Here is a 14140-nt window from a genome sequence, read left to right on the forward strand (position 1 = left end):
GTCACAATTGTGATAATGTCATATCAACAATAGCGAGTGGGTAATAAGTTAATTTTCCCTTTTGCTAGAAATCAGTTTTTCTGATTATTTTTTTAACATGTGTAAGTTGTTTATATATTACAACAAAATACCATATTAATTGTACAATTATTGCCTACATATCTTTTTTCATCGGCAGCTATTTACTTGTAAGTTAACAACACTTTATCTGTGTACTTTACAAATAGTTTTTAACTTGTTATTGCATTTTGTAGTAATTTTTTCTACGAGCTACAATGTTCGCCAGTTTGAAAAGTAAAATAAAAGAGGAAACTGGCAGTGATATTAGTAAGTTAACAAGCAGTTGGCGTACTGGTGCATTTTTAGGACGGATTACCCTTCGCGATGATTCAGTAAGTTCACTTGTCTATTAAATATAAAAACAATGCAGTTATTTTATACAAACTATCAATTTCAGTTTTAATGCTGTTATTAAAACAGTTGTAGCAAAAACTCATGTTAAAGTTGCATTTGAAATGAAGTTTTTCAGTAGCATTTGTTAATTACTTTGAATTGAAATCTCTGAACTTATTCGACTCAAATGGCGGACAAGATTTGTATTATAAACCTTCATTTTTTGACTTAATTTTTAAATCTCAACATACCAAACTTACTTGGAAACTACACTATGAATAAATTTCTTTATATACTTCCAATGATTTACAACTAATATCTGTTGATGAATGTTGAAATAGCAGCATTGTTAAACTTGTATGCTTGCATCCTCTGACACCTAATGAGGCAATTAGAATAAGCAAAACAATATTTTTATGACAATTTCATTATACAAGTAATTAAAACCACAGTGGGATCTTTGAAATTGATAATGTTTATCATATTCTAAGTCGGAAACAAGTTTTAAAATATATATCTTCTAAATGCACGCATAACAAACATATTTTTTTTAAATTGTATTAACTTATATGGTATAATTTCAATTAACAATGTTATTGTAATTTACAAGTGTTGATATGCATTTGGTTTTTCAGTCGACAACAAGTCCAAGTAGTTCAGGAGGTCATGGTGATACCACATCCGATGTAAGTGATGTATTAAAACCAAAACATTATCTTTTATAATAAACCTAACAAATCTGCACTCATAAGTCTCTAAAATTATTTCTTATATTATTTATTACATAGCCATGTATATACAATTCATTTCATTGTACATAATTTATCTCACTCAAAATATATATTTATTTAAAAAAATATCCATCCATATACACATAATCCCATAATTAAGACTGTTATTGTGAAATTCTTGTGCATATATTGTTGCAATTATTGTAATGGAGTTTTCAGCGACAAAGATGTATTATTTATCTATTTAACATTGACATATCCTTTACAGAGGAAATGTAATCTGGTTTCATCCTGTTTTTTGAGCATTGTAGATAATATATCAACTTGTAACCAATACTTATGGCCAGTTTGACCAATGTGTTTGTGATGAATGTAACAATAATGTAGCAATAGCTAAGCAACACATTAAAATTGATGGTAGTTAAATGTTGGTAAATGTAGCTGGTAATGTTATTGTCTATGGATTTATTTGTAAAGATTTGAGTGTTTAAAATTATGATACAAACATATCTATTTGAATAAGATGATAATTACAACATGAAAATAGTAATAGTATTTAGATATGTTTATTATTTCTCAGTTTCATTAAATTCAACTATACAATATATAGCTTTAAAATAAGTAAAGCTCAAGTGAAGCGTGAATTGTTACAAGAATTTAGATATTGGCCTGGTTTTTTTCCATAAGTATTGTTACACCATTCAACAAGTGAACAAAATCATACTTTGAAAGAGTTGTAATGACTAAGAGGTTTACAGTTATCACTGTCATTTACAGTTATGACTTATTTACATAAAGTTAAGTAACTTAAACTCTTTTACTTCATTTGAGAATGTTTGAAAATATTTACAAGATTCTTATAATACAAAAAAGGAACCATATTTATTGTTTGTACAAACCAATCTTTGATGTATTAAATGCCAATTCTCAGAAGACTGTTCTATTGTTGTTTTTTTTTAATCAACAACAGTAGTTTTCCAGTTAAACCTCACAAAAAATTTGGCAATTTAAATTACTTAAGTATTGTAGTGAATGTCAGTCAGTATAGGATTGTAGTATAAATTGTTTTTTGCAGTCAATATCTCCTCAACTTCAAACATACCTGTCGGACCGCACCGGCTGTGAAATAGACAACACTGCTCTCCAGCAGCAGTACACGGCACAGCTCGAGGCCAAGTTGCGGGAGAGGGATGCTTACTGGGAGCAGAGGGTCGACGAGTTGCAGCAGTCATTGGCAGCCGTTCAAGGTATAACAATGAGTTTCCACTGCCAAAACGTCTACAGGGGAATCAGCCGGTGTCTTGTACGTATTGGGATATCGCAGATCGATAACCGATAAGAAAACATAGTTTTTAGTTTAATCAAATTGCAGAATTTGTCTTGTTGCAAAGAATAAACCAATTTTTCTGAAGTCAGTCACCATTCTGTTCATTGTAGGTTCACTGGGGATTACCGCAACTGTACATGCTCACTTGTTTGTTTACCATGTATTGAACACTAGCTTTCGCCCGCGACTTCGGCCGCGTCGAATAAAAAAAACAAAAGTAAGTAACCTATGCATCCATCCGTCTATTTTTTTTATATGGATGGATGGATGTTTGATAGAATTTGTAGCCTAAACGGCTGAACGGATCTCGATGAAATTTGGCATAGACATAGAGTCTGGGAGAACACATAGGTTACTCACTTTTGTATTTTATAATTCCACGCGGACGGAGTCGCGAGCGACAGCTAGTTTATAATATTAGTATGATGTAAAAGAAATGTGATATGTATAAAATTAAATTTTGTGCGATGTAAGGCGAGGAAGCGGCGGCGGCGCAGGCGGTGGCGCGCGCCGCGCAGTCGGAGGCGGCGCGCGCGGCCGCCGAGCGCGACGTCGCGCTGCGCCAGCTCGCAGACCTGAAGACGCGCCTGGCGGCCGTCGAGACCGCGCAGGACAGGCTCGACACACTCACAGTAATATTACCAATTATACTATAGTTCAATTTATTTATTTTTCTGTTCTAATTATATCGTTAGTTTTAAAATAGGTTCTTTGTTTTATCACTGTCTTTAACTTAAAATTAGATGTTCCCATGCTCCTTCATCCATTTGATATTTGAAATTGTATTGTTTACGTTCAGTAAGACTTTCATTTGTAAATGCCAAAATTCAAATGCTTAAATGACAATGAAAGTGTTTGCCATTGGCTACCAATTATCGTTACCATGGCAATGTCGGTTCTTTGATGCTATTGGCTTGTTATTTTGTCCCTTTTTGGCATAACTTTTTTAGTTTATTTACCCTCTAAATGAAATAGCGTGAAAACATGTACCTTTGTAGCCATACACATTCATTCTTAACACTTTCCGGTTTATGTCCATGTTCACACCACGCTAACCTTTTGTTTTTTAAGTAATTTTCTTCTTAACAATAGGAGGAAATAGAGCAATCCCGCCGCGAGTGGTCCCGCGAGCGCGCGCAGGTGCGCGGCGCGCTGGGCGAGGCGGAGGCGCGCGCGCACGACCTGGCCGGCCAGCTGGAGGTGCTGCGCGCCGCGCTGCCGCCAGAACACCCGCACCACCACATGCACGACGATGGTAACGAACCACTTTACACCTCTTTTTATAATCACCTACCCAGGGTAGGAGACAGTCATACTAATATCATATCTCCCCTACCTTATCCTACTCCCGTATAGAAGCCTAAAAGAGATTAAATATGTATTAACTAAATCAGCGTGTACCATATTTTGGCTCTTAATTCTTAACTGTAGACTTCGATAAAAAAAGATTTGTTTAATAAAGAGGGTGGATTTTATACTATTGATAAGAGTTGTAAAGAAATAAAAAAGAATTATGGTACTTTCAAGTAAGAATTGCTTAATGGTCAGCCTAACATTTGATCGTGGACAAGTCGCACCTTCATTCTTAAAAGAATTAACTCAAAATTTATCTTTTGCACGTTTACACAGGAGATTTGAGATGAGAGAGCAAGACGTCCTATCTCTTTTATTTTCATTCTATTGTAGCGCGAGTTGAATTAACCGTATATTCGCAAAAATAATGTATTTCATTATAACTCAAAAAAATATACATACATTTTGAGTTTTTTTATAGTAGCAGGGGCCAAACGAGCAGCAGATCGCATAATGATAGTTGATCCGACGCTCATGAACATCCGTAACGCTGAGGGAACTGCAGATGCCGGCCTTTAAAGGAGAAAAGCACTCTTTTCTTGAAGACCCCTAAGTTGTAACTGATCAAAATCAACTCTGTGACAGAATTAGTAATTGAAAACACTGTAAACCCTCCCCCCCTCTATATATTTTTTTTTTTATATTTTGGATTTAATTCATTTTATGGATAAAGGAGCAAAGGAGGATAAGTGTTGTTTTAATTGGTTTCCAAATGTGGTGTGCAGACAAGCGAGAGGTGGAGTGGAGCGAGTGCGCGGCGCTGGGCAGCGCGCGGCGCGAGCGCGCGGTGCTGACGCGCCAGCTGCAGGAGGCCAACATGGCGCTCGCCGACGTCAAGACCTCCTGGAGCGGCCACATCGCCTCGCTCGAGACACAGGTATTCAAAACTTAAATAGCCTATTTTACTGAACTATATTCTATATCTGTGCTAAATTTCATCGAAATCGGTCTTAACTGCTTACCGTTTCGCCGGAGATACGTAAGATCCGTCCAAACTTTTATGTTTTTAATGTAAGAACGATTAAAATAGTTTTTACCAACCCGACACCAAAAATAGTATGAGAAACTTCCAAATATCACAGTTTTTATCAATGAAATAAATTAAAAACTGGTTTCAATTTGTTCAGAATAAACAATAGAAACTTTCTATTCTCTTAGTAATGTCAATGTTATCTCTTAGTTATTTTGACTACTTTTTACTAAGATTTAAGGAGACAAAATATATAATTTGCTTTTGATATAGTCACTGTAATACAATTTATTTAAATATTTGTATTGCATGAATGAATGTTTAGTAAGGACTATGACGCATACCCACACAGTAAATATTGTTGATAAAATAATATAATAAAAATTAAGTTATTATAACTTCTGCTTATTCATTATGAGTAGCATTACTGTTTCAATAGTGAAACATTATTGTAGTGTTGGGTGCGATGAGAATAGGATATAAAAGAATTGGTTGAACACATTTGTCATGAATCTTTTATATTTAGTTTTCAATCTGGCAACATTTTTATTTTGTACACCTGTTCACGTAAGCGTATTCAGAATGGTAAGAGATTTATCTAAAGTACAATAAAAGTGCATGTTTTCATTGCATGGAAATCTATAATACTGTCAACTGTCTACTAAAAACTAATAACCTAACAATAAAAATGTAAATAATGAATGTTTGTGTAAATTTGTTAATCTGTTTTATTCAACTACTAATTCATCACAGAGTTGATTTAAATCAGCTGAAAATGCGGTTACTAAGGAAAAAGCATTTTAAAGTGCTCGGTTTTTGTTTTAAATGTAGCAGAAATTTTTAGGCGGAATGATATACGTGTAAATGTGATATTTATGAATATAAGGTTAAATTAAGGACCGGTAAGTATAATTCAGCGTACAGTCGCGGAAATACGCAGTGTTTCACTTTAGGAAAAAATGTGTTGTTCATGATAGCAGTGAGTGCAAACGAAGGGATAATAAAAAGAAACTAGCCATGTATTACTAGCCGACTCTTTTTTTGTACGGATACATTTATAAGCTGCGTTGTATTAGTTTTGTACCGCGTCTCGTATCAAAATGTTCAAACGATTGTAGCTTAAAGTGGGCCACCGCCAGTTTCCCCGACTGTACATAGTGAGGTGCGGTGTAGGTGGCGCGCTTGTCGCGGCAGGCGGGCGAGGAGGGCGCGGAGAGACGCCGCGTCGAGAACGAAAACAAACAGATACAGGACAAACTAAACAAAGTAACCGCTGAATTAGAAAAAACTAAACAGAGCTTGGCCAATAGTGAAGCTAAGGTAGTATTTTATACAATAATTTTTTATTCTATTTTTCTACCTTTTATCATAATTACTCCGTGATTACTAATGTTAAGAAAATTAGTGCCGCGCTGTAGCATTGGTGCAACACTAAATTATTGGCATAAACGTCACTTCTCTAATGTCAATGTCGATGAGGATTGATCATTTTGCGCGCCATCCTGGCGCGACCTGTAGCTCAGTGTTTAGATTAATATACCTGGTTACAATCATATTAATTATTTGAAACTAAGTAGTTCCAAATCCAATTTCCCAAAAAAAATGCCATTTTTTTCAACTGATGACCTTAAATTGACTTTCAAACCGAACCTATTATGAGACGGGAATATTGTTAAACGAAAAACCATTCTAACCTCAAAATTTAGGTCTTATAGTTAATTGGTAACTACTAAAGATCTAAAAAATCAGCTAATACTCTTTAGGAACGTAAGAAATTTTAGAAAAATTATGATTTAAAACCTTATATTGATATCTGCACACCATTAGGTGACACGACTGAACGGGGAGGTGCATTCTCTAGCGATGGAGGTGAAGGGGCTGCGCGCCGCCGCAGACCGCTCGGACGTGAGTCCCAGCCTCTACAGCATTTAGGCTAGCTTAGATTTACACCTAGGTCTAGACTTTAGAGCTATTCTAGCTTCAAAATGGCGTAGCTACTTGTCCATTACATTTTATATTTTATTATTGCTTACCAATCATTAGTTAGCAGTTGCGTTGCATATTGTTTTAAAGTTTTATAGTTGTGTAAATAATAGACTGCAGAATATTATTTATAAAAACAAGAAAATTGTATTATAGATTTTATTCATTACTAGCTGTTCGCGTGCGATTTCATCCGCATGAAATTATGAAAATTTTATTTTGTTGTTTACATTTGTCAAATTATCAATAGCAAATGTAAAATTCACATAACATGATGACAACCTTGCTTTTTTGATGTTAGCAGCAACTTATGGTCCCTTTCCCACATTAGAGTTTTTATCCAAAATATTTACCCTCTAAGTTTAATGGCGTGAAAATATAAAGCCTAAAGCGTGACGTAAGTGTAGGGCTTTTTATTAAAAAAAAGCGTTATTTAAAAATGTGCTGTAATTGCTGACATCTTAGGCAACAAAGAAGTGTGTGTTTACGCTTTATTATAATAGTATAGTTAGTAAGTGATATAAGGACAGAGAATGTGGTAGCTTATTTTGAAAGTTAAAGTGAAGCTATCAATTTTAGCAACTATTTTATTCCAGTTGGTTTATTGTTACACAATTACCATATACTTAATGTATAGCTTTTAACGTAAAAACTGAAACAAGACAGCTCCGCCTTATCTTATAATTTTATGAAATCCTAACAAGTTGCCGTCCATTGTATTTTTAGTTTTGTATTAAACATATAGTGGTATTATAAATAGATTAATTCTGGATAATAACAATTGTATTTGATAAGGATTATGTCATTTCTCTACATAAATGTTATAATTGGTTCATGAAATATAACAATGATTAATTATACAAAAATGTTGATATGTTTATTGTAATTTATCCATACAGTAACAATGGAATAATGCCGCTATATGTTTTCTTAAACATACATTCTTTTGTTTTCCTATTATTTTTAATGTTAAAGGTTGTACTTAATATAAAAAATAATTATTTACAATTTTATTTCTACAAAAAGAGAATTATGTGTGTTAATTTAAGCTAGTACTCTGTACGAAAAATTATGTTGTAGTATATTCATTTGTTTTATTATTTTAAAAAGTCCTATTTATGTTCTTTTAGTTTTTTTTTAAATCATATAATTTGTCGTTTATGTTTACTTTTTGCTTCACAAAAAGGATAATCAATTACCAAGTAAATTAATGTTACTGTTTTTAAATAATTATAGATGATTTTTTTTATATAATTATAAGTATTTGCAAAGACAAAATAATATATTTAAGATTTAGTTTTTAAAAGGTTTTCTATTGGTTGCACTGAAGCTTATTGCTTTGCACAGGTTTTATGCGTGTTTCGGAATACGATACTTCGCCTTATCGCTGTTTAATCTGTGGCGTAAAGATAAATTATCACATGATGTATGTTTTGTTTTTTATCTTTCTGAATTTTCATGTGAAAGAATTTATACTGTGTGACATTGCTTAAATTATTACATATAAGGTAAATATGCGACAGTTCTTAATATATTTTTCATCGTTTTTTTTTAAACTGTTGGTTTTTTGTTTGTATTGAGATTTGCTTTTAAACTACGTTTTGTATCACAAGTAATAATAAATTTTATTTTGGATTTATTTTTTCATTTTTCCTTTCACCTTGCACATTGCCTGTACGCTCACAGTTTTAACACCTTTTAGTAACTAATTGAATCATTAAAGTTTGTACATATTTTGGTGTAAGTAGTGTGTCATTATTTCACAGTTCAAAAGTGAGTGGATTACCCATTGTTTTATAGCTTGTTGGCTATTTTCTTATTATTTTGGTGGTGAAACGAGGTTAGGTTTTAAAATTTTGGGAATATGGGACGAGGTAATTTTTTTTGATTATCTTTTTGCCAATGCCTCAAAGTTGGTTTTTTAATCATTTTCCTTTAGCTTTTGTGTGTTTTGTTTAGTATTTGTTTAAAAAAAAAAATTTTGTAGCACCGATACACCGCTTTTTGCTGGAAGTAGGAACACTGAGGTTCATTCACAGGAGAAGACGATGGAGTTGGAGCGTCGTTTGGAGATGCTAACGCACGAGAACAGGAAGCTGATGGAGGAGCTGGAGGAGGAGAGGGAGAGGGTGCACGAGCTGCGGGAGAGCGCGGAGGCGTCCAGCGCGCGGGACGACCAGCACCGCAGCGAGGTGACGCGCCTCCACTCCGTAGTCACTGATATGCAGCAGGACTACGTCAACATGCAGAAGAAATATGACAAGTAATTTATAATTGAACTATTTAATACTAATTGTTGCTCGCGACTTCGAACGGGTAAAATTAAATTAAATATTAAAATACAGGCAACGTTACTCACTGATAACGTAGCTTTTAAATGCTGAAAGAATAGGTGTAGTAGTTTTTAAGTTAGTTCAATACATACAAAAATATAAATCTATTCTCTTTATAATTCAAGTATAGATATAGATGTGGTAGATAAATTTCTAACCTATTAGTTCTAATTTGTAATTTAGTATAAGTAAAAGAAAGTGCCTCAGAAGTTTTATCACTTGACTTGTAATCTATAGGTCATGGGTTCGAATCCCGCCATGTACCAGATTCACAAGTACATAATTTGCCTAAAGCTCTTACAGTAAATGAAAACATTGTGATGCAACACATAACTATCGACAAACAAATTCAAAGATATGTGTAATCAACCAACCAGAAGAGGGCCAGTGTGGTTGACTATGGTCTAGTCACCCGTAACTTAATGATGGCTCCGTGCCCTCAGTTGGGACGTATAGTGAGCTGGTGATGAGTGAGAAAAAAGCCTTGTTTAAACACTAGATAGTAACGTTAATTTGTGTTTGGACATACAGTTTGGGAAAAAACTGGACCAAGTAGACATTTAAACTTCAATCAATGTGACTTTTATTGTAGAGAGCGCCGTCAAAAAGACGAAGCGTTGTTACGTAACGCGACGATGTCCCAATCAGTCGAAATGAGTCAGTGCGAGGTTCGCTACCTGGAGGACGAGCTCGCGGAACAGCGCACCAAGATCGCGGAGCTGGAGGAAGTTATCGCGGACCATAAAGAGGTATCAACATATCTAAACACTGCATCTTCTAGAAAGTCGGAATTCTTACTTCTATAACTAATGTCACTTAAATACTTAAATTGTAAAAATTGCAATTGGACAATCTCTTAAGTTATTTCCTCGATTTCATAACTCTCTTGCAAGTTAAGAATTAAGTAGCTATTAAGTTTAGTTTATAATTTAGCGTGTAACAGAAGAAAAAAACTTATTAGATTTTTATACAAGTCGGAAACGAAAATGATCTCTGTTTTATAAATGTTGCAGAACCAGGCGACATGCATGATAATAAAGCAGAACGAAAAGAAGAAAAATGAAGAAATAGAGGATTTAAAGAAAAGAATTTTGGGCGTGATGACAAGTGAAACCGAGCTTAAGAAGAAAGTACACTATTTAGAAACTGAAATCGTTGATAAAAATAAGGTATGATTTCTATATTGAAAACTTTACTTTTTTTACGAATGAAATAAAGTAGTATTTATGTGATTTCAGAAAATAAAAACATTAGAGAATCGAATATTGGACATGAAGAAGACTTTGCAGCGCGAACTGCAGAGCAGCAAGACTGACCTCACCTCCGCAGAGGAGCAGGATATTAGCAGACGGCGAGTACTTGATTAATTAAAAAAACACAATTTCCATTAACAAAACATGTAAAACTATACTAGAAGGGGCAAAGTTTTAATTAAATTAGTTAATTAATCAATAGTGCAATTAATTGATTAATAATGTAATACATTAATCATTAAATTAATTAATTGATTAAGAAAGAAATTAATCATTAAATTAATTAATAATTAAATTAATTAATCAATCATGTAATTGATTAATAATGAATTGAATGTATAACTGTGCGGTGCAGTTACCTGAAGCACGTGGTGTTGCGGTTTGTGACTGGGCGCGAGCGCGAGGCGCGGCAGCTGACGCGCGCGCTGGCGGCGCTGCTGCGGCTCACCGCGCACGAGGAGGCCTCCCTGCGCGCCGCGCTGCCGCCGCGCGCCTCCGGCCTCGCCGCCTGGCTGCCCGCGCTGCCCTCCCTGCCCTCCCTGCCCTCCCTCGCCTCGCACTCCTCGCACTCCTCGCACCCCTCCCTCGCCTCCGCCACGTGACACCAGGTACGCAACACTAACACTGACACTGTTCTCTTTAGCGCATTTAGCTCCCTGCGTGAGATTGCTACGGCTCCCCCTTTTTACTAATCTTGCGTGTAGCTAAGACGCGCGCTCTAAGACGCACTGAACCTTACATATCTTTCGTTGAATCGATATTCGTCATTGACATGTTAAAGAAATATTATTATTTCAGATTTAAAGGCAGCAGTACAAAGAGATAGCAGCTTGTTTACCTGTTGATATATCCTCGATTCAGTTTCGTCTCGGTAACAAATGTAACCGAAAAGCGAAGAAGAGTGGAGAATAAGGATAATAAAGCTTTATTGGGCATAGAACATACACTTTTAGGACCGTTAGGTGATTAAATAATTATAATATACAATTTACAGGATGTATACAGTTATAACTGCTCTGTGCACGCACATTTTATAAAGTTCAAAAAAATTACAGAGCGCTTATGCGCATTGAACTTTGCGGCGACTTTAACATTGTGTTTAAAAGCGTGCGCCTCTGACTAAACAATCGCAAAACTGTTTAGTCTCGTTGCTATGAGCTTATGGAGATGCGCACACTACTCGATTTTAGTTGTGCAACTAAACAGTTGAATTGGCTGAGAAACAATCGACAATCGCACAACAGTCGTTCGATAGTTTAGTCAAAGATGAGCGACCGCTCTTAATGAGCGAATACTATTTGATATTTATGTAACCTCGTGTACAAAAGGCTTTAAACACACCTCTCAAAGTCATAAGTTCGTGCGTAACGTTATCTTTGTGACTAAAGCCTTAAGATTAAAAACAGAATTTGCAAATTTTCATACATTTCTTCTTTACCTAAATAGTAAAATGATTTAATTAAATAATATTGTTTCCAATATATTTTTGGTGCTCTTCCATACATGTGTTTTCTCAGCATTAAATTTCATTTGTTTGAATTATAATTTTATAGTAATTATTTAGTAGTCTAGATTTAACGTCTAATCGAATGGCTGTAAAAGTATTATTTTATGTTATAAGAGTTCTGTTTAAATTAATAATTAAGAAAAAACTCTAATTTTTTAACTTTTGGATTCAAAATTTTGTGATTGTTCGGAGAAATTTTCCATTGGAAATGCTGTAATAATTTTCAATAAATCTTGTAATATTTGTTATATAGTAGGCTGATATTTGTATGAATCGTTTAGAAATGTTCGGTTGTAGGGCACAACGTTATAATAAAATGTAAGGATTGTACACTTTTTTAATTTACGAATTATACGTTCGTTTATTTGTTAAACCGTAGCTAAAATAGAATTGACCGATACTGCCTTCGTTTTGGATTATTCCCAACCGTCACCCCGCCCGGTCCCCAAGTGAGATTAAAGTTTCATCCCTCTCACCACCACCAATAAAGTAACAGATGGAACCGTTTTGAAATTATATAAATTCAAACCGTCATCTCGTCGCAAATGGTGGGACGGATGAAACTTTATTCTCATCTGTCTCCACATGGGGACAGAACGAGGTGACGGTTGGGAATAATTCTTCGTTTTAGTACTTTTTGCGAAATATTGCATGCGATTGATGTTTTTATGGCAATGTTGACATATCGATAGAAAATAGCTTTCTAAAGACAAAGGGCATTTAATATATTCCGACATTTTGTACACAAAGTTCATTAGGTTTATAACAAAAGATAATATATAATCTAGTCTAGCTTCTTTAAAATGTCTGACGCTTAATTTTGTACGTCTTTTTTGTGTGATAAAAAATATAGATTCAGACTATTATTTTAAAATGTATGGTTTATTTTTGTAGGTGTACTTTGTTGGAAATATAATTATGTTTGAAAATGTGTTTTTTTAATGATATACTGATTATGTTAAGTATTTTTCAATGATGTTATTTATTTTACGTATTAAATAAATGTTTATTTAATTTAAAATTTGCTTTTTTCAATGCCAAATGGAGAAAGCAGAATATATTTTTTAAGTATTAATTTTCTAGGGGTCAGCAATAAAGTCAAGAATCTTTACGATATCGCTGTTGCGTGAAAAACATATACATATTGTCATGGACTTTTTGTTTGCTTATTCCATTAAAAGTACTACTAGAACAGGAGTGCGTTCATTTGCAATTGAAATAAAGAAAATATAACGTTATGCTAAGGGCATAAGAGTCTTTTTGCACGCAAAATGAATGAAAATGAAAACCGAGTGAGAGGGCTACAAGTGTCCGATATTTCCCTTTCTAACAGTGACCTAGAGTTGCCAGATATCAATCCTTTCGTTGTTTGTAGAAAAATAAGCAATTAATGTAATGTAATGCAATAAAAATGTTTTCTTTTAAATTGTTTGTAAATATTAATGTTAATTTATTACCGACATGGTCAAGCAGTATTATTTGTTGCTACTGGTAAAACCTTATTAACACAAATTTGCGATTGACCTGCAGGTTTTATTTTATTTGTTTAAAATTCGGACACCTGAACTGACAACCCGACATCGGACGTTAATGGAGGAGTCGTTTTTTAATTTCGAGATATTTTTGAAGAATCATAGTTAAAATGGGAAGAATTTGTGTCGTGGAGGCTTTCCGAAGCGAGTATTATGCTGATTGTGGGTTATATTTTCACAATTAAAAGTTTTAAGTACAATTTGTTGGTGAAGAATTACGGTGACCATGCATGACTATCCAATCCTAATTCAAGAACAAATAACTTAATAAATAACTCGTATGAATTTTTTACTTCCTTTCTCTAATTAAATAACTTTGTTTTAAAATTAATTTTAGATTTAATATTATATAAGGATAGGTTTGTGGCATAAACTTCACAAGACTTCTTTAGCAATGTCTGATTTAGAATTATGTATTCTGTATTGTTTTTAGCAAATACATTAATGATAACAATAATACGTTTAAATCCATCTTAAGCAATAGTCAGCTGACGTCAGACAACAAAAACAAGGTAATTTATAATATTCGTCCTCAAATCATATTTTAACATAGTCACCATCGCCAGAGAGGGACAGAACGGACAGTCGTTGTGGTCTTGCTCGGCGTCGACTTTACAAGAGCTCAATCCTGTTCTAGTAGAACATCAATGGCTTTTTCTCAATGGAATCCGATGTCATAGGATTAAACAGAGGCCGTAGCATGAAAACCTATCCTTTTATCGCAATCTAATGGGATTAATTTTATAATAAATAAAACA

General features: G+C 34.2%; 1 protein-coding gene across 1 annotated transcript; it reads left to right on the forward strand.

The window, feature by feature from the left end:
* Positions 1–10885, forward strand: LOC106099466 (golgin subfamily A member 1; the record flags this gene model as incomplete). Its single annotated transcript, XM_013278024.1, has 14 exons — positions 1–101; positions 255–392; positions 1029–1079; positions 2200–2371; positions 2926–3083; positions 3544–3706; positions 4530–4681; positions 5948–6094; positions 6602–6679; positions 8797–9020; positions 9683–9839; positions 10104–10259; positions 10329–10441; positions 10699–10885. Coding segments are annotated over exons 2-14 (1875 nt in total), but the record flags the coding sequence as incomplete, so codon positions are not given.
* Positions 10886–14140: the final 3255 nt, after the last annotated feature.

This window comes from Papilio polytes, unplaced genomic scaffold (assembly GCF_000836215.1).
Source record: "Papilio polytes unplaced genomic scaffold, Ppol_1.0 DF824102.1, whole genome shotgun sequence".
NCBI lineage: Eukaryota > Metazoa > Arthropoda > Insecta > Lepidoptera > Papilionidae > Papilio > Papilio polytes.